This window comes from Somniosus microcephalus, chromosome 2 (assembly GCF_052327205.1).
Source record: "Somniosus microcephalus isolate GS21.2 chromosome 2, FLI_Smic_1.0, whole genome shotgun sequence".
In the NCBI taxonomy this organism is placed as follows: domain Eukaryota; kingdom Metazoa; phylum Chordata; class Chondrichthyes; order Squaliformes; family Somniosidae; genus Somniosus; species Somniosus microcephalus.
Genome location: NC_140988.1, coordinates 4,008,105 through 4,032,897, shown reverse-complemented (window position 1 = coordinate 4,032,897; position 24,793 = coordinate 4,008,105). Strand labels below are relative to the sequence as shown.

Genomic DNA, 24,793 nt, shown 5'->3' with positions numbered 1-24,793 from the left:
GGCAGGACTGGGAGAGAGCAACGCCGCACCGTGTCGGGGTGGATGAAGCTCTCCGTGCTCCCAGAGTCAAAAAGGCAGATTGTATCGTGACCATTTACCTTAATGTCCATTGTGGAACTGGCCAGTTGGTGCGGTCTCGCTTGGTCCAGTGTAACGGATGCCAGCGTAGGGGTCGGTGTGTCGCTGCGGGTATCAGATGAGGCGGTGTCGGGGGCCTGCTGCGTCCCGGCTGTCGTCCAAGATGGCGGCGTCCATGATCCCCATGTGGCTGGAGGCGTCCAAAATGGCTGCTGTACCAGTGATTCGCACATGGCCGGGGAGGTCCAAGATGGTGGCCCGCATGGCCCATACACGGCGCTGCTGGGGTTCGGGGTGGCTTTGGCCCTGCAGACGCTAGCGTAGTGTCCCTTCTTCCCGCAGCCTGAGCAGATCGCGTTTTTCGCCGGGCAGCGCGCTCTGGGGTGTTTTGCCTGGCCACAGAAGTAGCATTTCTGGCCTTGGGGCACTGCTGTCTGGCCTTGGGACACTGCTGCGGTAGTTGGGCCGTTGTTGGGGTGTGGCTGGGGTGGCACGGCGCTATGAGGTGGTCCTACCGTGTCCCAGGCTGTCATTCCCCGCGGCGTCCACGGTGCAGAGGAGTAGGCATCCATGCCCTGGTAGGCTGCATCCAACGATAGTGCGAGTTCAGAGGCCTTGTTGAGGTCGAGGTTACTCTGCTCCAACAGTCGCTGTCGGGTGTAATTGGATCTGTGGCCCGCTACAAAAGCGTCCCGGATAAGTTCCTCTGTGTACACGGCGGCCTTTACATCCTTACAACCACAGGCCCGGCCAAGCACAGACAGTGCCTGAAGGTATTCCACGGTCGATTCCCCAGGTTGTTGTTTACGACTCCCCAGGAGGTGCCTGGCGTACACTTCGTTCACTGGGCGCGTGTACTGGTCCTTGAGGAGCTTGATAGCGTCCGCGTACGAGGTCGCGTCTTGGATGACCGAGTACACTCGGTGGTTCACTTTGGAGGTCAGGACATCCAGTTTGTCCTCGTCCGATTTGATTGCTTCGGAGGCGGTCAGGAATTTTTCGAAACACTTAAGCCAGTGAGTAAACTTGGTGGATGAGTCCGCCTTCCGATGATCTAAGTCCAGGCATGCTGGTGTGAGGATCTTCTCCATTATAAAAATGTTGTTAATAAAATTGATGCGCTATCAATTACTCATAAAAGACTGAGAGTTAGAAGAGTAACTAAAGGCTTTTATTAACAACAGAATGGAGGTCTGCCTCGCGTGGTCGACCGGTCCAGGATACTTCCCCAATATAAATTGGGATAGTCAGAGTGTGAAAGGCTTGGAGGGAGCAGAATTCTTAAAGTGCATCCAGGAAAGCTTTTTGAGCCAACATGTAGAAAGTCCTACAAGAGAGGGGGTGGTACTGGACCTAATTCTAGGGAATGTAGCCGGGCAGGTGGTGGAAGTGTCTGTAGGAGAGCATTTTGGCGATAGTGACCACAATTCGGTGAGATTTAAGGTGGTCATGGAAAAAGACAAAGACGGCCCGGAAATCAGGGTTCTAAATTGGGGGAAGGCCGATTTTAATAAGATAAGACAGGATCTGGCAAAAGTGGACTGGGAGCAGCTACTTATAGGAAAATCCACATCAAAACAGTGGGAGGCTTTCAGAAGGGAAATAGAGAGAGTACAACACCAACATGTTCCTGTAAAGGTCAAGGGTGGGACCAACAAGCAAAGGGAACCTTGGATGACAAAGGATATACAAAACTGCATTAGGAAAAAAAGGGGGGCTTTTGGCAGTTACAAAAGACAAAAGACGGTGGAAGCCCTAGAGGAGTATAAGAGGTGCAGGGGCATACTTAAAAAAGGAAATTAGGAGGGCGAGGAGGGGCCATGAAATAACACTGGCGAGCAAAATAAAGGAAAATCCTAAGATGTTTTATAAGTATATTAAGGGCAAGAGGATAACCAGGGAAAGGGTAGGGCCCATTAGGGACCAAAGTGGCAAGCTGTGTGTAGAGCCAGATGAAGTAGGTGGGGTTTTAAATGAATTTTTTGCCTCAGTGTTCACTATGGAGAAAGGCGATGTAGACATAGAAGTCGGGCAAGGGGACTGTGACATACTTGAACATATTAGCATCGAGAGGGAGGAGGTACTAGCGGTTTTAGCAGGCCAAAAAGTGGATAAATCCCCAGGCCCGGACGAGATGTATCCCAGGCTGTTGTGTGAGGCAAAGGAGGAGATTGCAGGGGCTCTGACACAAATTTTCAGAACCTCTCTGGCCACAGAGGATGTACCAGAGGACTGGAGAACAGCTAACGTAGTACCATTATTCAAGAAGGGTAGCAGGGATAAACCAGGGAATTACAGGCCAGTGAGCCTAACATCTGTGGTAGGGAAATTATTGGAAAAAATTCTGAGGGACAAAATTAGTCTCCACTTGGAGAGGCAAGGATTAATCGGGGATAGTCAGCATGGCTTTGTCAAGGGTAAATCATGTCTGACCAATCTGATTAAATTTTTCGAGGGGGTGACTAGGTGTGTGGATGAGGGAAATGCTGTGGGTGTGGTTTACATGGACTTCAGTAAAGCTTTTGACAAGGTCCCGCATAGGAGACTGGTCAAGAAGGTAAGAGCCCATGGGATCCAGGGGGCCTTGGCGCGTTGGATCCTAAACTGGCTGAGTGGCAGGAGGCAGAGGGTGATGGTCAAAGGTTGCTTTTGTGACTGGAAGCCTGTGTCCAGTGGGGTACCTCAGGGATCGGTGCTGGGTCCCTTGCTGTTTGTGATCTACATTAATGATTTGGATGAGAATGTAAAGGGTATGATCAGTAAGTTCGCGGATGACACGAAAATTGGTGGGGTGGTAAATTGCGAGGAGGAAAGCCTCAGGCTACAGGACGATATTAACGGGTTGGTCAGATGGGCGGAAAAGTGGCAAATGGAATTTAACCCGGAAAAGTGCGAGGTGATGCATTTTGGACGGACAAATAAGGCAAGGGAATACACAATGAGTGGTAGGACCCTAGGAAGTACAGAGGGTCAGAGGGATCTTGGTGTACATGTACATAGATCCCTGAAGGCAGCGGAACAGGTAGATAAGGTGGTTAAAAAGGCATATGGGATACTTGCCTTCATTAGCCGAGGCATAGAATATAAGAGCAGGGAGGTTATGATGGAGCTGTACAAAACGCTGGTGAGGCCACAGCTGGAGTACTGTGTGCAGTTCTGGTCACCTCACTATAGGAAGGATGTGATTGCTTTGGAGAGGGTGCAGAGAAGATTCACCAGGATGTTACCTGGGATGGAGCGCCTCAGCTATGAAGAAAGACTCAACAGGCTGGGGTTGTTTTCCTTGGAGCAAAGGAGGCTGAGGGGGGACCTGATTGAGGTGTACAAAATGATGAGGGGCATAGATAGGGTAGATAAAGAGGAACTTTTCCCCTTAGTAGGGGGGTCAATAACAAGGGGGCACAGATTCAGGGTAAGGGGCAGGAGGTTTAGAGGGGATTTGAGGAGGAACTTTTTCACCCAGAGGGTGGTTGGAAGCTGGAACTCACTGCCTGAAAGGGTGGTAGAGGCAGGAACCCTCACAACATTCAAGAAGCATTTGGATGAGCACTAGAAATGCCATTGCATACAAGGCTATGGACCAAATGCTGGAAAATGGGATTAGACTGGACAGGGAGGGATGGGCGGCGCAGACACGATGGGCCGAAGGGCCTCTTTCTGTGCTGTAAAACTCTATGACTCTATGACAAAGGGCTGGGGAGCAGTCACCTTTATACTAGGACCTGTGGGAGGAGTCAGCCGAGGCATGTCCAGGCATGTACACAGTGGAATACAAACAGGACAAACAGGAATACAAACAGTGGTTTACCACAGTACCGCAGCCTGCCGCTCCGCAGCGGCTGGCGCAGCGGCGCCAAGAGCGCTGAAATTCAGTGTCAGCGCCCCAAGCGGAGGCGGGCACACCCTGGTATAGCGCCCGGTTCCGAATTGGGGCGCAAACACTGAATATCTGACGATCGCTAATGGCTCCCCGCCCAGCGCTAACTTTTGGGCGCGAACGAGCTGGCCGCCCCAATGTGAATTTCTAGGCCGAAGTGTTTTATACAGGTTCATCATAATTTCCATACTTTTGGACTCTATGCCTCTATTTATGAAGCCCAGGATCCCGTATGATTTTTTAACCGCTTTCTCAACCTGTCCTGCCACCTTCAACGATTTGTGCACACATACCCTCAGGTCTCTCTGTTCATGCACCCCCTTCAGGATTGTACCCTTTAGTCTATATTGCCTCTCCTCGTTCTACCTACCAAAATGTATCACTTCACACTTTTCTGTGTCCGCCCATTCCACCAGCCTGTCTATGTCTTCCTGAAGTCTATCACTCTCCTCCTCACTGTTCACTATACTTCCAAGTTTTGTGTCATCTGCAAATTTTGAAATTGTGCCCTGTACACCCACGTCCAAGTCATTAATATATATCAAGAAAAGCAGTGATCCTAGTACCGACCCCTGGGGAACACCACTGTATACCTTCCTCCATCCGAAAAACAACCGTTCACCACTACTCTCTGTTTCCTGTCACTTAGCCAATTCCGTATCCATGCTGCCACTGTCCCTTTTATTCCATGGGCTTCAACTTTGCTGGCAAGCCTATTATGCGGTACTTTGTGGAACGCCTTTTGGAAATCCATGTACACTACGTCAACCGCATTACCCTCATCAACCCTCTCTGTTATCTCATCAAAGAACTCGATCAAGTTGGTTTGAAGTTGAAGTTGTATCTGGCCTTAGTGGGAACGCACTCGGGTTACTGTGTTCAGTTTTAGTCTCCACATTGTAGAAAGAATATATTTATTGGAACATGTCCAAAGGAGGCTGATTCCTCAACTTAGAGAGCGGAGTTATAAGAACGCAGGAACAATGATGGACAGGTAAAAACCCTCTGGTCCATCGAGCCTGACCCACACAACTGTCATACCTTGTGTCCCACAACATATACTCCCCACCCCACCCGGAGCCACGTGATCTCCTGGGAGAGGCAAAAACTAGATAGGAGCCCAGGCCGATTTGGGGGAATAAAGTCTGGGAAATTTCTCTTCGACCCCCTCAGCTGATCGAAACTAGTCCAGGTCTCCACTCTGGCCCGGAATAATGTCACACAGTACCTGCCTGTTGTACGAGGTGACACCTCTTCTCTGGGAAAAGAATTACTTTTTATTTTAAAAATCTTTTTATGAAGGAAAGATCGTCAACCATGGAAATCTACTCTCTCGGGAAATGAAGGATGAAGGAGAGAATTGCTCGAGATTTCGAGGTGGCCACAGCTATAAAGATCTTCTGGTGGGCACAGCATTCAAAGTCTCGGCGCACACAGTTTAAAATCAAGGGGCCTGAAATTCTGGGGTTGCTGTTTCACAGCTAGCACTGCAGCAGTGCCAGACCTCCGCCTGTGTCAGTGTCCGACATTGACCCGGTCAGATATCCTGGTGTCAGATCTATTGTACAACCCTGGGCAGTACCAGAAAGAAAGAACTTGGATTGCTATAGCGCCTTTCACCACCTCAGGACATCTCAAAGCGCTTTACAGCCAATGAGGTACTTTTTGAAGTGTAGTCACTGTTCTAATGTGGGAAACGCGGCAGCCAATTTGTGCACAGCAAGCTCCCACAAACAGCAATGTGATGATGACCAGATCATCTGTTTTAGTGATGTTGGTGGAGGGATAAATGTTGGCCCCAGGACACCGGGGAGAACTCCCCTGCTCTTCTTCGAAATAGTGCCACGGGATCTTTTACGTCCACCTGAGAGAGCAGACGGGGCCTCGGTTTAACATCTCATCCAAAATACGGCACCTCCCTCAGTACTGATCACGGACAGTGCAGCGCTCCCTCAGTACTGCCCCTCCGAGAGTGCAGCACTCCCTCAGTACTGCCCCTCCGACAGTGCGGCGCTCCCTCAGTATTGCCCCTCCGACAGTGCGGCGCTCCCTCAGTACTGTCCCTCCGACAGTGCGGCGCTCCCTCAGTACTGCCCCTCCGACAGTGCAGCGCTCCCTCAGTACTGCCCCTCCGACAGTGCAGCGCTCCCTCAGTACTGACCCTCCGACAGTGCAGCGCTCCCTCAGTACTGACCCTCCGACAGTGCGGCGCTCCCTCAGTACTGCCCCTCCGACAGTGCGGCGCTCCCTCAGTACTGCCCCTCCGACAGTGCAGCTCTCCCTCAGTACTGCCCCTCCGACAGTGCGGCGCTCCCTCAGTACTGCCCCTCCGACAGTGCGGCGCTCCCTCAGTACTGCCCCTATGACAGTGCGGCGCTCCCTCAGTACTGCCCCTCCGACAGTGCGGCGCTCCCTCAGTACTGCCCCTCCGACAGTGCGGCGCTCCCTCAGTACCGCCCCTCCGACAGTGCGGCGCTCCCTCAGTACTGCCCCTCCGACAGTGCGGCGCTCCCTCAGTACCGCCCCTCCGACAGTGCAGCGCTCCCTCAGTACCGCCCCTCCGACAGTGCGGCGCTCCCTCAGTACTGCCCCTCCGACAGTGTGGCACTCCCTCAGTACTGTATTGGGAGTGCCAGCCTGGATTTTGTGCTCAAGTCTCTCGAGTGGAACTTGAGGCTGAAGTGTGACCACTGAGCCACGGCTGACACTGATACAAGGATGAGTCCCACCAGCTATGAATAACTTGAATAACTGCAGCCTGCGATAGTCTCGGAACGTTGGGGGTGGGTTGGGGTGGAGTTTGGTGGGGTTACGCTCAGTGTTGGAGTTTAACGGTCCTGCCTCTGGCAGAAGTGGCACTGACCAAACAAGGGCAGCAAATTGCAGCAAAAGGCGACACAGTGAGAAAAGGCAAAGGTGGGGGGCCCATTCTCCAGATGGGTGGCAAGAACCATGCAAATCGAGTCACCCGTGTAATGTGGAAGGACTATTTCTGTTAGGAGAGGGGATACGGGGCCTCTCAGTTGTAGAGTTAAGGGCGAAACCCGATGGGCGGTTTGGGCGTGTGGGATAGATGGGCCACTGACCTTCTCCTGTCCTATGTTAATGTGAATGGTAATCATAGAATGATACAGCACAGAAGGAGGCCATTCGGCCCATCGTGCCTGTGCCGGCTCTTTGAACGAGCTCTCCAATTAGTCCCACTGCCCCCTGCTCTTTCCCCAGAGCCCGGCATATTTCTCCTTTTCAGACGTGCTGAGCCTATATATCACCATGTGCTAATGTTAGACGGCACCGTAACCAACGTTCCCCGTAAGCTGCGTGGCCGCGCGGCTCTCTGCTGGTCCCGCCCAGCCCGGGACCGGCTTTTCCAATGTTGAATTTCACGCTTGCGCGAAACTGCGAAAGGGCCGCGCTCTCCACCACCCCCCCCCAACCAAAAAAAATAGGGTAAACATTGACCATAACCCATCGAAAAGAGGCAATGGGGGGAAAACTCCACAGAATCAGACAGCAGTGAGCATCGGCAGAGAATACAATCGCACTACTCGAGGGGGGAACTGTTGCTCAGAGGTTTAGGGGGCTTCAATATTCCTTCTCCACGTTTCTTCAACCAAACACTGAAGAGGAAGCATTACTCTACCTCGCCTCCTCTTTCGATAGTTTCTGCATTTGAATCTCAGGACGATGAGGCTGATGAGAACCACCATTGCGATTATAAGGAGCAGGACCAAGATAAGGTTTTCTGAAATAACAGAAAGTGGGGACAAAGGTTAGAGCAAAACAACAGGCACATTTCAAAATAAAAAAGAGCTGGGTGAAGATAACATCATTACCAAGGACCCTAGGAAAGAAAAAAAGAAAGACTTGCATTTATATAGCACCCTCAGGACATCCCAAAGTGCTTCACAGCCAATGAAGTACTTTTTGAAGTGTAGTCACTGTTGTAATGCAGGAAACGCGGAAGCCAGTTTGCGCACAGCAAGCTCCCACAAACAGCAATGTGATAATGACCAGATCATCTGTTTTTAGTGATGTTGATTAAGGGATAAATATTGGCCCAGGACACTGGGGAGAACTCCCCCCCCTGCTCTTCTTCGAAATAGTGCCGTGGGATCTCTTACACCCACCCGGAAGGGCAGACAGGGCCTTCATTAGTTGAGGAACCTGTTCAAACATCATACAGGATCCGTGGGTTTATAACTAAAGGCACAGAGTACAAAAGCAAGTCATGCTCAACCTTTATACAACACAGGTTGGGCCTCAGCTGGAGTATTGCATCACATTCTGGGCACCGCACTTTAGGAAGGATGTTGAGGCCTTGGAGAGGGTGCAGAGGAGATTTACTGGAATGGTACCAGGGATGAGGGACTTCAGTGATGTGGAGAGACTGGAGAAGCTGGGATTGTTCTCCTTAGAGCAGAGAAGGCTAAGGGGAGATTTAATAGAGGTGTTCAAAATTATGAAGGTTTTTGATAGAGTAAATAAGGAGAAACTGTTTCCAGTGGCAGGAGGGTCGGTAACCAGAGGACACAGATTGAAGATAATTGGAAAAAGAATCAGAGGTGAGATGAGGTGATTTTTTAATTACGCAGCGAGTTGTTGTGATCTGGAACGCGCTGCCTGAAAGGGCGGTGGAAGCAGATTCAATAGTAACTTTCAAAAGGCAATTGGATAAATAATTGAAAAAGAGAAATTTGCAGGGCTCTGGGTATTATGCCCGTGTATGATTGAGACACGGACAGCAGGAGTTGAACAAAACAAGTCTTTACTGAATGGAGTCAATCGGGAAACTGAAACTACAGAGGCTCACTAGCGCCTTTTATACAGGGGTGGTCACTGCCGGTACTGCAGTCTGAGACCAGTTATTCTCTTAAAGGTACATACACAACAATTCCTCCCCTTTTAGATAAACAGTACATAACATTCATTTAACAACTAAATGATAACTAATTACAATCACAATTACGGTTGCTAGATACAGTGGTTGAGTTTAAGCAATTATAAGTTCAGTCTTTGAGGAGGTTTCCTGATTCTGTCTGGATAACGCCTCTTTGGGGTATCAGGTTCTTCTGGCAAGGTTGAGTCGGGATCAATGTCGTTGTTTGGTTCATCTGCTTCCAATATCACCGATTCTGCGGTAGCTGCAATTGGTACGTCGATTTCATTGCCAGGTGTATCAGATCGTGGTGTGGAGTTGACGTTTTCCAGTGACTCTAGAATCTGGTCAGCATGGCGTCTTACAATGCTCTCTCCAACGTCCACGGTATACATGAGAGGTCCTTGCCGTGTACAAATCGTTCCTGGCTGCCATTTCTCAGTGCGGTAGTCCCGGGCCAAAACTGGTTGACCTATCTTAAAACTCCTGGTCGGCCTCTCATTCATATTCTGAAACTGCCTGTTCTCCACATCTCTTCGGACGTTTGGCTTAACCAAATCCAAGCGGCATCGTAGTCTTCGATTGAAGAACATCATGGCTGGAGTTTGGTTGGTAACCGCATGTGTCGCATTCCGGTAGGCAAACAAGATGTTGTCCACCTTGTGTTGTAGGGGTATACCTTCATTACACATTGCCTTGATAGCCTTCTTGAATGTTTGAACAAACCTCTCGGTCAATTCATTAGTGGCTGGATGATATGGGGCAGATGTGTAATGCTTAACACCATTGTTCTTTAAGAACCTCCGGAACTCTTCAGACACAAACTGTGGTCCATTGTCAGAGCAAATCTGTTCAGGCAGCCCATTCCTGGCGAATATGGTTCGTAAAACTGTGATAGTTTTTTCTGTGGTAGTTGAGGACATTTTTATTACCTCTGGCCACTTTGAATGTGCATCCACCGCAATTAAAAACATCGAGTCCATGAAGGGACCAGCAAAATCAATGTGCACCCTTTGCCATGGAGATGAGGGCCACTCCCATGGATGTAGAGGAGCTTGTGGTGGGGCGTTTTGGACCTTCTGGCATCCTGCACAGCTCTTGGTCATCTCTTCGATTTCTCTATCGATTCCCGGCCACCACACAAACGCTCTGGCTAAGTTTTTCATTTTTACCCCACCCAGATGACCCTCATGAAGCTCATTGAGCACTCTATCCGTCAACTTAGGTGGAATTACTACTCTGGATCCACACATCAAGGTTCCTCTGCACACTGACAGCTGTTCTCTTCTCGGCGAGAATGCTGGCAGCAGTGGTTCGCCATGTGCTGGCCATCCCTTCACCGTTAAATCATAGACCCGTAATAGTGTCGGGTCATTCCGTGTTTCCTTTTCTATGTTTGCATTCGTCACAGGGAGACATTCGACTATGGTCGAGTGGAATAACTCCATTGGATCCACTGCAAGGTCTTCTTCTTCCACCGTCGGCAACGGTAGGCGTGACAATCCATCAGCATTCCCATGCTGTTTAGTTCCTTTGTACTCGATGTCATATTGGTGTGCCCCTAGGAAAATGGACCACCTCTGCAGCCGTTGCGCTGTCATTATCGGTACGCCCTTCTGAGGGTTGAAAATGGAGACAAGAGGTTGATGATCGGTTAGTAGAGTAAATTTTTGACCGTGCAGGTAGTGATTGAACTTCTTCACCCCCCACACTAGGCTGAGGGCCTCTCTGTCAATCTGGGCGTAGTTACGCTCGGCAGAAGTTAACGAGCGTGACGCAAAAGCTATCGGCCTCTCTAAACCATCAAGGAATTTATGTGACAGTACCACCCCAATGCCGTAGGGAGACGCATCACACGCCAGTCTGATCGGCAGTGCTGGGTTGTAGTGAGCCAATACTTCTCTTGAAGTGATGAAGTCCTTACTCTTCTGAAAGGCCCGCTTACAGTCATTGCTCCATTTCCATGCTACTCCCGTTCGTAGCAGGGCATTCAGTGGGTGCAGAATTGTCGACAAATTTGGCAAAAACTTATGGTAGTAATTCACCAATCCGAGGAATGACCTCAGTTGCGACACATTTTCAGGCGCTGGGGCCTTAACAACCGCTTCAATTTTGTCAGGGGACTTATGTAACCCCTCTTCATCAATCACGTGGCCACAATACGATATCTGTTTCTTAAAAAACTCGCACTTGGGGCGGTTGGCTCGCAGCCCATGTTCCCGTAGTCTAGTGAGCACCTGTTCTAGGTTGTTAAGGTGTTCACTGTCATCTTCACCTGTCACAAGGATGTCGTCCAAGTAACACTGAGTCCCCGGAATCCCTTGCAGGACTTGTTCCATCGCTCTTTGCCATATCGCCGGAGCCGATGCTACTCCGAATACCAATCGATGATACTGGTAAAGACCTTTGTGAGTGTTTATCGTGAGATACTTCCTAGAGGATTCTTCAACCTCCATCTGCAAATATGCTTGTGCTGGGTCAATTTTTGTAAAACGCTTCCCTCCAGACAATGAGGCGAAGATGTCTTCTATCCTTGGAAGAGGATACTGTACTGTGTGAAGGACTGGGTTCACCGTCACCTTGAAATCCCCACAGATGCGAACCTTCCTTGGCTCCTCAGACTTATTGCTTAACGTTTTCTTCATGACAGGAACGATGGGTGTCGCCCACTCGCTCCAGTCGACCTTAGACAACACGCCTGCCTTCTCCAGATTCTCCAGCTCTGCCTCGACGGCTGGGCGAATTGCATATGGTACCGGTCTTGCTTTGAAAAACTTGGGAATTGCATTCTCTTCTATTTTTATCGAGGCGGTTACGCCTTTAAGAGTGCCCAGTTCTTGTTGAAATACCTCTTTGGCGTTAGCTAAGATTGTTGACAATCGTCCAGGAGTGACGTCTCCATCTTTTTTACCGTCCACCATCATTGCATGAATGGAGTGCCAATCTAAGCTTATCTTCCTGATCCATTCACGTCCCAATAACAGTGGTCCACCATTTTGTAGTATGTAGAGATACAATTTCCGTATTTTCTTGCCGTTGTATTCGACAGGCACCCTTATTTTTCCTCTGCGTATACTTTTTGCCCCGTATACGTTGTCAAGACGATGGATGTCTCTCTCAAGGGTATGTGTGAGAATAGCCGCTCGTAGTCTCGTCGATTCATGACGGTTAGCGCTGATCCTGTATCCAATTCCATTTTAACTTGGGACCCTGCTATCGTGAGGGTAACCCAAATGGTTCGGTGATCCTCTTTTGCGATTGCATTGTGAAGTTTGAGACAGCTTAGTCTCCTGTTCCCGGATTCACTATCGCTCATCTGGTCTTCGGAACTACTGTCCGTCATCTTTTGTACTTTCTTGTACAGTTCCTTAGTAGCCTTTTTGTTGTCGCTGGTCTTCTTCCCAGACCTGCAAACTCGTGCAATGTGTCCCATCTTTCCGCATTGCCTGCATATTTTGTCCTTGGACCAGCAGTCCTTCTGGTCATGGTTAGTTCTGCCGCAGCGATAACATTTTGCAAATCCCCGTGTCATTTCGTGGGTGCCGTATTCCTATGGCTTTTGTTGTATTTCCGCAGCTCCCTTGGCTGCTGCTTCGTACGATACTGCCATGCTGAAAGCCTTATCTAGCGTCAGCTCTTTCTCTGAGAGTAACTTCTTCTGTGTTCCTTCACTCAGGAGTCCACAGACAAATTTGTCCCGTAGGGTATCTGCCAGTCCTGCTCCGAACTGGCAGTGCTTTGATAGCTTGCATAGTTCCGTAAGGTACTCAGCATTGCTTTCATCTTTATGCTGAGTTCTCCTGTGGAATTTAAATCTTTTTGCTATCAACAGCGGTGCAGGGTTTAGGTGTTCCTGTAGGACAGCAACAATTTCGTTAAAACTCTTCGCCTTCGGTTTGGCTGGAGTAATCAGGTTCCGCAATAGGCCGTACGTTCTAGCGCCCATTAAGTTTAGCAATACCGATGCCTTTTTCTCATTGGCTATTTCGTTTGCCTCGCAATATACCTCGACTCTTTCCACATACGTGGTCCAGTCCTCTATTGTATTATCAAAGGCAGTGATACAGCCAGTCTTCGGCATCTTGAAAATCTAAAATGGCGCCTCCCGCGCTTTGCCTTCTTCCCCCGATTTAACAAATGGCGCCTCCCGCACTTTGCCTTCTTCCCCGCTGTTGCTAGTGCTGCTTTCCGCGGTTTCCGTTGCAACCTGCAGCTCCTCGCGGTTTCCTGTGCATTTAATATTTCTTTTTTTATTATTTCCCCATCGTGGAACAACCCTGTGGGACTCTTGCCTCCCTCTTCTCGGGTCTATACGCAGCCCGGCTTCGTAGCACCGGTCGCGCCCTGTGTGCTCCACCCTCTCTCTCTCCTCTTCCCGACAACGCTGCTCGGCCCCGTTGCAAGCCATCCGCTCGAGTTTGCGACCGCCGCAGCCCAGGAAGGATCAGTGTACTACCTGCCACCAGCCCGATTAGCTGAAGCACCGTCGACAGGAACCAGGCCCCGCTTTCGACAGCTTCTCCAGCAACCTTCAACTCCGCTAACTCAGGGGCGGATGCCCACGGTCGACGCCCGTTTCTACTGCTTCTTTCTTCCTTCTGGCCTCGACCTCTGCTCACTTCGCTTCAGGAATGGATCCCAGGAGGTGGTGCAGACTGTAGGTAAGTTCGTATCTGCTCGTCGCCAGTATTATGTCCGTGTATGATTGAGACACGGACAGCAGGAGTTGAACAAAACAAGTCTTTACTGAATGGAGTCAATTGGGAAACTGAAACTACAGAGGCTCACTAGCGCCTTTTATACAGGGGTGGTCACTGCCGGTACTGCAGTCTGAGACCAGTTATTCTCTTAAAGGTACATACACAACAGTGGGGAAAGAGCAGGGCGGGGGGGGGGGGAGTGGAACTAATTGGAGAGCTCTTTCAAAGAGCCGGCACAGGCACGATGGGCTGAATGGCCTCCCTCTGTGCTGTCTGATTCTATGCTTAATCTGAACCCAAATAACATGGTCATTATAAACATGACCCCCAATAATGGTTAATCTGAACCCCTATAGCACAGTGATCATTAATCTGGAGCTCAACAACCTGGTGATTATTAACATAAATCCCAATATTCATTCATCTGAACTCCTATAATACAGTGATCATACATAGGGATCTCAATAACGTAGTGATCATTATGAGCCCCAGTAATAATGAACATTGATATGAACCCGAATATCACAGGATCACTTCTTGAAAAACACGATTAATTCTGTCAAACGCAACTTGCTTGTAACAAATCCATTCTGAGGTCTTGGCTGTGCCAATTATCCAGCACCAAGTTGAGACCATTCCTGATAACCGAAAGTGCTGAATTAGCGATGGTTAATGGCACATTATGTAAACGAGAGCCCTCACACAGGGCTTTGTACTGAGGACACTAATCAGAGGCAGGAGCTGTACAAAACATTAGTTAGGCCACAGCTGGAATACTGTGTGCAGTTCTGGTCGCCACACTATAGGAAGGATGTGATTGCTTTGGAGAGGGTGCAGAGGAGATTCACCAGGATGTTACCTGGGCTGGAGCGCTTCAGCTATGAAGAGAGACTGGACAGGCTGGGGTTGTTTTCCTTGGAGCAGAGAAGGCTGAGGGGGGACCTGATTGAGGTGTACAAAATTATGAGGGGCATAGATAGGGTAGATAGAAAGGAACTTTTCCACTTAGTAGAGGGGTCAATAACCAGGGGGCATAGTTTCAAGGTAAGGGGCAGGAGGTTTAGAGGGGATTTGAGGAAAAACTTTTTCACCCAGAGGGTGGTTGGAATCTGGAACTCACTGCCTGAAAGGGTGGTAGAGGCAGGAACCCTCACAACATTCAAGAAGCATTTAGATGAGCACTTGAAACGCCATAGCATACAAGGCTACGGACCAAGTGCTGGAAAATGGGATTAGAATAGACAGGGCTTGATGGCCGGTGCGGACACGATGGGCCGAAGGGCCTCTTTCTGTGCTGTATAACTCTATGGCCTAGAAATTCAGTGGGCTGCGCCACCAGTTTGCGCCCAAAGAGGGCACTCAGTGGCTTTTGCGCCACTGGCCACACCTACCGCGATATTTAGCGGGGCGCTAATGGCGGCGTTAGCCTGTAGCGCTGCGCCGCCACCGATGACGTCATCGGTGTGCGCAGCGCCCCGCTATCGCCCCGATGGCCATATTTGGTCGCGCCCGCCTCTTCAACGCCGGCCGCAAATAGCGACCGGTACACAGGGGCCTACCTGTGGCGGTAGTGGCGCTAGTTAAGGTGGAGGTGCGGCCGGCCGCTTTTTCGGCGCCCGCCTGCCCACACCTCCGTCCCCGGCCTCCTACACCACCCCCCCCCGCGGCATTGCCAGCTGTTTCCCGAGAGCCCGGCACTTCTCCTTGGTGCCGGGCTCATTTGCCGGCACTCGCGAGCGGGGATCGCGCTGTTGCAGGCCCCTCCCCCTTAACAGTGGGAGGAAGGCCTGCAGTACCGCAGCGTGCCGTGCCGCAGCGCCCTTAGCGCGCCAATATTCAGTTTCAGCGCCCCAAGCGGGGCGCGGGAAGCCTCGTTTAACGGCCCGCTTCCATTTGGGGTGCAGAAACTGAATATCCAGATGGCGCAAGTGGCTCCGCTCGCAGCGGTAATTCCGGCGCCCAGGCGAGCTTGGTGCCCCAAACTGAATTTTTAGCCCTATGACTCTATGATATTAGATGTGGTGGTTTGTCCCCATGTTTCACAGCCTGCCTCAATTTCTGTCCATTAATCTTAGTTGTTTATATTACTGGCCTCTTGAGCATCCCTGATTTTAATCGATCCACCATTGGCAGCCGAGCCTTCAGCTGCCTGGGCCCTAAGCTCTGGAATTCCCTCCCTAAACCTCTCCGCACCTCTCGCCTCTTTTAAGACACTCGTTAAAACTGACCACTCTGACCAGGCTTTTAGCCGCCTGTCCTGATACCTCTTTCTGTGGCTCGGTGACAAAAATGTCTTTATTGATCTCGCTCCTGTGAAGCATCTTGCGACGGTTTGCTACGTTAAAGGTGCTATATAAATGCAGCTTGTTGTTTGACAGCACCTACCATTTTATGTGTGGTTCATTCTGTTGTCATAGAAATCTCACAATTTAACACACCAAACACACACACAGCTCACCAAAACAGCAAGCAAAGTTGTGAAATGCCTGCATCTCCCTGGTTCTAATGCAGCCTGTTTAGAAAGGAACCTTATCGCGTCAGACACAGCAGCGCCGATTCCTGCCCGCACTGCACTCCTAACCAGAGGAGATGGTGGCAAAGCAAGAATGGATCCCACAGCAAAGAGCTTGAGAAGAGGAGGCTGGGAGACAATTTTCTCTCCAGTACACTCAACGTCGACCACAGAAATTTGGATTTGATCCGAGTTGACCTTGTTGGAACCAAGGAATCTAGATGATTCGGCAAGACCATTGCTAGTCTCTGTTGGGCTTGGAAAGGATATTGTTGTGTATCCCTGTTGCCCTTATGTGGGGGTATTATAGGATATAGAATCATAGAATGGTTACAGCACAGAAAGAGGCCATTCGGCCTGTCGAGCCCGTGCCGGCTCTCTGCAAGAGCACTTCAGCCAGTCCCACTCCCCCGCCCTTTCCCCGTAGCCCAGCAAATTTTTTTCCTTCAGGTACTTATCCAATTCCCTTTTGAAAGTCAGATTGAATCTGCCTCCACCACCCTTCCAGGCAGTGAATTCCAGATCCTAACCACTCGCTGCGTAAAAAAGTTTTCCCTCATGTCGCCTTTGGTTCTTTTGCCAATCACCTTAAATCTGTGTCCTCTGGTTCTCGACCTTTCCGCCAATGGGAACAGTTTCTCTCTCTCTACTCTGTCCAGACCCCTCATGATTTTGAACACCTCTGTCAAATCTCCTCTCAATCTTCTCTACTTTAAGTCTAGCCACGTAACTGAAGTCCCTCATTCCTGGAACCATTCTTGTAAATCTTTTCTGCACCCTCTCTAAGGCCTTCACATCCTTCCTAAAGTGTGATGCCCAGAATTGGACACAATACTCCAGTTGAGGCCAAACCAGTGTTTTATACAGGTTCTTCATAATTTCCACACTTTTGTACTCTATGGGCTGGATTTTCATTGGGGAGGTGTGTAGGAGGCGGGACTACAACTTTCGGGGTTGTACTCCCGTCTCCATCGAGTTGTGGCCGACCCACGCGATTTTCACTTGATTGACCTTGTTGAGCCCGCCCAGCGGGCTCAGCAGGCCAATTAGGGGCCACCCGGCAACCGGTGATGTCACAGATTGACATTTCACCTGTCAAGAGCTGTTGACAGATGAAATATCAGCATTTGACAGCTGTTTGAAGCTGTCAAACACTGACAATCTGTACTCCAGGTTAATTCCTTCCTCTCAAGATGATTTAGAGATCTCTCCAGAACAGAAAGCTGAATGCTGCAACTTTTGACAGCTCGCGGCCATTCTGCTTTCTGTGCCGGTGAGATGAGGGACTCCCGAGGCCTGAAGGAAGGAAGGCTGTAAAGGTAAGTAAAGGTTAGTAGAACTTCTTTAAACACTTTACACACACCAAACACACTTACCTCTGCACTCATGCACCCATCACTCACCTGAACACCGGACATCTCGACCCCTCCAAGCCCTTCATCCCGACGGTCCGCCTCACTAACTTGGCGTGGTTTGGAGCCGTCGGGAATCCCACACTTCAACAATAAAAATAGGGATTAGGCTAAAAACTGCCTGTTAACTACCTGTTAACAGGCAGCTAATTGGCACTAATCCCCTTCACGCCTCGGGGAGGCGGGTCCCAGCGCGGGGCGGGTATCCGCCTCCTTTGAAACTGGCATGGAGGCGGGTTGGGGGCGGGATGGGTTCGTGCCCCCCTGATTTTGAGATTTTAACCCCTCAAACGCCTCCAATCCCGCCTCCACGGCCCAATGAAAATCCAGTCCTATGCCTCTATTCATGAAGCCCAGGATCCCGTAAGCTTTTTAATCGCTTTCTCAACCTGCCCTGCCACCTTCAATGATTTGTGCACATATACCCCCAGGTCTCTCTGTTCATGCACCCCCTTTAGGATTCTACCCTTTCGTTTATATTGCCTCTCCTCATTCTTCCAAAATGTATCACTTCGCATTTTACTGCGTTAAATTTCATCTGCTGCGTGTCCGCCCATTCCACCAGCCTGTCTATGTCCTCTTGCAGTTTATCACTCTCTTCCTCACTGTTCACTATACTTCCAAGTTTTGTGTCATCTGCAAATTTTGAAATTGTGCCCTGTACACCCACATCCAAGTCATTAATATATATCAAGAAAAGCAGTGGTCCCAGAACCGACCCCTGGGGAACACCACTGTGTACCTTCCTCCAGTCTGAAAAACAACCGTTCACCACTACTCTCTGTTTCCTGTCACTGAGCCAATTCTGTATCCATGCTGCCACTGTCCCTTTTATTCCAGGGGTTTAGGTAACGGGTATATTGTCATATATCCTTTAGCTCTATACAAGTTTGAGGACTGGGAAACACTGAAGTATCTGGTTAATAGTCTTTATTAACTCAAGTCAATGATATAATAAAAGCTCAACCCTCACACACAGTGTGTACGAGATTGGTATCGATTGTAACTCAATTGCAAAAGATTTGTTATCAGGAGATCACAAGCATGTCGACTTTGCTGCTTACGCTAGCCTTCGACTGTTACCAGGGCTCCAAGGGTTAGATTGTGAGGAGCGATTACATAAACCAGGCTCGTATTCCTTGGAATATAGAAGGTTAAGGGGGGGTTTGATTGAGGTTTTTAGGATTTTGAAAAGAATCGATAGGGCGGATAGAGAGGAACATTTCCGCTGATGGGGGAGTCTGGGACAAGGGGAACGTTACCTTAAAATCAGAGCCAGGCCATTCAGGAAACTTCTTCACACAGAGGGTGGTAGAAGAGTGGAACACTCTCCCGCAATAAGCAGTAGATGGAAGCTCAATTAATAATTATAAATCTGAGATCGATTGATTTTTGCTAGACCAGGGTGTAAAGTGATATAGAGCCGAGGCGGGTGGATGGAGTTGGGATGCAGATCAGTGACGATCTCATTGAATGACGGAACAGACTCAAGGGGCTGAATGGCCTCCTGTTCTTATGTGTTGTTGTAACTACTGGTTTGGTCAACAGGCAGGAATAACCGCCCCCCCGAGCCCCGACCCCCCCCCCCCCCACTGTTACAGAACAGCGTGTGAAATGAATGGTTCTTACTGGCAGTTGAAGAACCTCCAAGTGAATCTCCATGTGTGGCCGTGTCATTCCTGGAACTCTCACTCAAAGATGGAGGCGGCCCTAGTGATATGTAAAGATAATAAAATCTTAAGTTATAAATCATCACACGAGAGAGCAGAACTAGAAAAGTCACGGACAACACAGCCTCGAAGTAGCTCTTGTCCATCTAATTAAAGTGGAGCGACCCACCCTGACTGCTCCCGCTGTGGGTCAGTGTTTAAAAAATTCATAAATCCAACTACATATTGTTCAAATTAATCCACAGGGATTGGGGTGCCCCTGACAAGAAGTATTTCTGTTCTAAACACACTTTAATAAAGTGCCTGTGCCAGCTCTTTGAGCGAGCTCTCCAATTAGTCCCACTCCCCCCCGCTCTTTCCCCAGAGCCCTGCAAATTTTTCCTTCAAGTATTTATCCAATTCTCTTTGGAACGTTTTTTTTTAATCTGCTTCCACCGCCCTTTCAGGCAGCACATTCCAGATCACAACTCGCTGCGTAAAAAGAATTCTCCTCGTCTCCCCTCTGGTTCTTTTCCAATTATCTTCAACCTGTGTCCTCTGGTTACCGACCCTCCTGCCACAGGAAACAGTTTCTCCCGATCTACTCGATCAAAAACCCTTCATGATTGAACTGAGCACCGAGGGGGATTTTCCTCAGGTTGGATTCCTGGTTTTACTATCGACCTGTACTGATGGATCCCTCCCACTTGTGTGGCCATACCAGTCTCCCAGCTTCACTATTACTGGACACTGGAAGTGCCTCTCCAATTCTAACCTCGCTCTCAGCCCCTCCACCATCGCTCTCAGCCCCTCCACCATCGCTCTCAGCCCCTCCACCATCGCTCTCAGCCTCTCCACCATCGCTCTCAGCCCCTCCACTGACAGTGCTGTCGGACTGCTTGCTTGATATCCGGTCTTGATGAGCTGCAATTTTTCCCAAGTTAATATTGAGAAGACTGAATCCATTGTACTCGCTCCAGGGACTCCACTGCCTCCCCAGCATCCTCGGCATCCCATTCAACCCCGAGCTGAGCTTCCAACCTCCGACTTCCATTTCTGTAACATCGCCCGTCTCCGCCCCGACTCAACCCACCTGCCGCTGAAACCCTCAGCCATGCCTTTATCACCTCCAGACTCAATCTACTCCAATGCTCGCCTGACCGACCTCCCATCCTCTACCCTTCTGCGTGTATCCTATCCCGCACCGAGTCCCGCTCGCCCTTCACCCCGTCCTTGCTGACCTACATTGGCTACTGGTCCCCCGATTCCTCAAGTTTAAAATTCTCATCCTTGTGTTTAAATTCACACACAGCCTCACGCCTCCCCAAGTCAGTAACCTCCTCCAGCCCTACAGCCCTCCCCAGCCTGAATCCGGCCTCTTGTGCTTCACCCCTCCCTTCCCCCCATCCTCTGCGGCTGTATTTTCAGTTCCTAGGCTCCAGGCAAGTGTGGAGTCTCTACATAGATGTCTATAATATCCTTTTTAAATTGTATGGCAAAAGGCACAAAATTAGGATGAGCTCCAATTCCTGGATTCTGCGTCGGAATCCCTGAGCTCGCAGACTTGAAGAATACTTTGATTCAGAGATCTCAAAAATCGCTTCCGAAGGAGTGAGAGTAAAAGTAAGTGTGAGAGAGTGAGTGTGAGAGAGTGAGTGTGAGAGAGAGTGAATGTGAGTGTGAGAGAGTGAGAGTGAGCGTGTGAGAGAGTGTGAGAGAGAGTGTGTGAGAGTGTGAGTGAGAGAGTGTGAGTGTGTGAGAGAGACAGAGAGTGAGTGTGAGTGTGAGAGAGAAATAGAGTGTGAGTGAGTGAGAATGAGTGTGAGACAGTGAGTGAGAGAGAGTGTGAGTGAGTGTGTGTGAGTGTGCAAGTGAGAGAGAGAGAGAATGTGAGTGTGAGAGAGTGAGTGTGAGAGAGAGTGAGTGAGAGTGAGTATGAGAGAGAGAGAGTGTGAGAGAGAGTGAGTGTGAGAGAGTGAGTGTGAGAGAGTGTGAGAGAGTGTGAGAGAGAGTGAGTGTGAGAGAGTGTGAGAGAGTGTGAGAGAGAGAGTGAGTGTGAGAGAGAGTGAGTGTGAGAGAGTGAGTGTGAGAGAGTGTGAGAGAGAGTGAGTGTGAGAGAGTGTGAGAGAGTGTGAGAGAGAGAGTGAGTGAGAGAGAGAGTGAGTGCGAGAGAGAGTGAGTGTGAGAGAGTGTGAGTGTGAGAGAGTGTGAGAGAGAGAGAGAGTGTGAGTGTGAGAGAGTGTGAGTGTGAGAGAGGGAGAGAGAGTGTGTGAGAGAGTGAGTGTGAGAGAGAGAGTGAGTGTGAGAGAGAGAGTGTGAGAGAGAGTGTGAGAGAGTGTGAGAGAGGGAGAGGGAGTTTGTGAGAGAGAGAGTGTGAGAGAGAGAGTGTGAGAGAGAGTGTGAGAGAGTGTGAGAGAGGGAGAGGGAGTTTGTGAGAGAGAGAGTGAGTGTGAGAGAGAGAGTGTGAGAGAGAGAGAGTGTGAGAGAGGGAGAGGGAGTTTGTGAGAGAGAGAGTGAGTGTGAGAGAGAGAGTGTGAGAGAGAGAGTGTGAGAGAGTGTGAGAGAGGGAGAGGGAGTTTGTGAGAGAGAGAGTGAGTGTGAGAGAGAGAGTGTGAGAGAGTGTGAGAGAGTGTGAGAGAGGGAGAGGGAGTTTGTGAGAGAGAGTGTGAGAGAGTGCTTGTGAGAGAGAGAGTGTGAGAGAGTGTGAGTGTGAGAGAGAGAGAGTGTGTGAGAGTGTGAGTGAGTGTGAGAGAGAGTGAGTGTGAGAGAGAGAGTGTGTGAGAGAGAGAGAGGGAGTGTGTGAGAGAGAGAGTGAGTGTGAGAGAGTACTTGTGAGAGAGTGTGAGTGTGTGAGTGTGAGAAAGGAATTGTGAGAGAGAGTGTGAGAGAGGGAGAGAGTGTGTGAGAGAATGTGAGTGTGAGAGAGTGTGAGTGTGAGAGAGTGTGAGAGAGAGAGTGAGAGTGTGAGAGAGGGAGTGAGTGTGAGAGAGTGCTTGTGAGAGTGTGAGTGTGTGAGAGTGTGAGAGAGGAAGTGTGAGAGAGTGTGAGTGTGAGAGAGTGCAAGTGTGAGAGAATGTGAGTGTGAGAGAGTGCGAGTGTGAGAGAGTGCGAGTGTGAGAGAGTGCGAGTGTGAGAGAGTGCGAGTGTGAGAGAGTGTGAGTGTGAGAGAATGTGAGTGTGAGGGACTGTGAGTGTGAGTGTGAGAGAGTGTGAGTGTGAGTGCGAGAGAGTGAGTGTGAGAGAGGGAGTGTGAGAGAGAGTGTGAGAGAGTGAGTGTGAGTGTGAGAGAGTGCGAGAGAGTGAGTGTGAGAGAGGGAGTGTGAGAGAGTGTGAGAGAGTGAGTGTGAGAGAGGGAGTGTGAGAGAGAGTGGCTGCGATTTCGCCAGCTGTGGCGAGTCCGATGCGGCCAGTAACTCCGCTCCCGTCCTCATCCCGCCTCCTCCACGTGATTTTCCGTTGATGGGGCTTGTTAAGCCCCGCCCTGCGAGATTCCCGGCCAATTAAAAGCAAGCGGGTCTGATGACGTCATTTGATGATGCGTCATTAGCCGGTTTCCTTAAAGGGGCCATGGCCGCATTCAATTTGACAGTTGTGCGGTCAGTGTTCTACAGCATTGAGGTGCTGCAAACACTGACAATCACTGCACGGCTGCACCCAGGCTCTCCCATGGTGTGCAGGGAGGTTCTCTTCCCTTGCAATGGGCGGAAGAGACCGCCCCAGGACACCAAGACAGCCTGGTTGCACATTGCAGAGGAGGACACAAGCAAGGATGTCGTCAGGAGGACCAGGCTGCAGTGGCGCAAACCTTTCAATGATCTCAGTAGATCACGAAACGTTACTGCAATGCCACACTCAACCTCATCCTGCTGTGCCACTCATCAAATCCCCATCACTCTGCCTTCCCTACCCTACTCCTGCACATCCTTACTCACACCAATGTACCCTGCACCTCCACCCATCCCTCTCTATCTACGTCATCACTTCCCCATCTCACTAGCCACCCCTCACACTCACCCTCATCCTAGTCTAATCATACCAACTAGCAACACACAAGGGTAGGCACTTAGGTGTTTTAGCCAATGTTCATGTGAAGTTTCTGTTAATGTGCTGTCAAACATTGAAATCTTTATTTTGAACACTTTGCCTTCTTGGACAGATTTGTGTGCACCTTTGAAAGTGTCTTAGTGAGTTGCAGTGAATGGTGAGACAGAACATCACCCCGTCTCCCAATGGTGAGGAGTGTGAAAGGAATGGCTCGGGCATTGTAGGGATGCTTTATGGTGCTGGTGTGAGGTAGTGCCAACCTGGCACATCATGTGGCATCCAGGATGTGGAGTGGTAACTGAAGTTATGTGAATGCTCAGTCGTTGAGTATATTCAAGGCTGAGATCGATGGATTTTTGGACTCTAGGGGAATCAAGGGGTATGGAGATCGGGCAGGAAAGTGGAGTTGAGGTCGATGATCAGCCATGATCTCGTTGAATGGCGGAGCAGGCTCGAGGGGCCGTGTGGCCGACTCCTGCTCTTATTTCTTATGCTCTTATGTTCTAAGTAAGTCTGGCCACGGTGATGCCATCTCTGGCCTCCCGGGCAGCAATATGGTCGGGTGCTGATGCCCTGTGTCCTGTGTAGCATCAGGTGATTGCGGAGAAGGTTGGTGTGGATGTTAGTGCTGCTGGTGTGCCTGGTGCTGCTGGTGTTGGGTCTGATCGTGGTGTGATTCTGAGGACCAAGGTGAGATTTTTTCAAGGTCACTGATGCTGATGGAATAGATGGCAGGTGCGGTTGAGATGGCAGAAGTAATCTGTCAGTGGTGAGAGAGGTTGTTCCAAGGAGGTGACAGTGGATAGAGAGATTACTCCAAACACTTCAAAAGTGCATAAAGCTCAAAAGTTGGTTCCAAATCATTAATGCTCCGGCTTCTAAGATTGGGAAGTGACCAGCTGTGAAATGGTAGGATTTAGACCACTTCTGCAGCTTTCACCTATTCACAGCAATCCACAGTCATTGAGAACCCGACACACTTACCTGACGTGACAGCCGCTCTCCGGGAACCTCGTTGAAAACCTGGTAAAATGGTAAGTACATGGGAAAATGGTTCTTGACTACCTTTTAATAAGCTTTTAACTATCGAAATTGGCTGACGCGCCACTTAGTGTCGGGTCTGACACTTGGGAAATTGACACGGAGGCGGGCTTACAGCGGGATACCGACCCGCTGTCAATCTCTGTGATTTTGACAGCGGACCCGCCTCCGATCCCACACTCTGAGCGCCGGTAAAATTCAGCCCAGTGAGTGTGAGAGAATATGAGAGAGAGAGTGAGTGTGAGTGTGAGAGTGAGTGAGAAAGAGAGTGAATGTGAGAGTGTGAGTGTGAGAGAGTGAGGGTAAGTGTGAGTGAGAGAGTGAGTGAGTGTGAGTGTGAGAGAGTGAGAGAGAGTGAATGTGAGAGTGAGTGTGAGAGAGTGAGTGAGAGAGTGAATGTGAGAGTGAGTGTGAGAGTGAGTTGTGAGAGAGTGTGTGTGAGTGTGAGAGAGAGTGAGAAAGAGAGTGAGTGTGAGAGAATGTGAGAGAGTGTGTGAGTGTGAGAGAGTGTGTGTGAGTGTCAGTGAGTGTGTGAGTGTGAGTGGGTGTGTGTGAGTGTGAGTGTGAGTGAGTGTAAGTGTGAGTGTGTGAGCCGGTTAGA

At 49.9% G+C, this 24,793-nt stretch overlaps 1 protein-coding gene across 5 annotated transcripts in view; it reads right to left on the bottom strand.

Moving 5' to 3' along the window:
* Window positions 1–24,793, bottom strand: part of LOC147122496 (uncharacterized) — a 68,136-nt gene that overhangs the window by 22,446 nt on the left and 20,897 nt on the right. For 4 of the 5 annotated variants that reach the window (XM_086005883.1, XM_086005852.1, XM_086005868.1 and 1 more), the window contains 2 exons: window positions 19,088–19,168; window positions 7,599–7,700 (listed from right to left, as the gene is read on the bottom strand). In XM_086005883.1, coding sequence (XP_085862009.1) covers window positions 7,599–7,700; window positions 19,088–19,168 — 183 coding nt within the window. The remainder of the gene's footprint in view (window positions 1–7,598; window positions 7,701–19,087; window positions 19,169–24,793) is intronic. The other variant, XM_086005876.1, reaches the window with a different exon arrangement.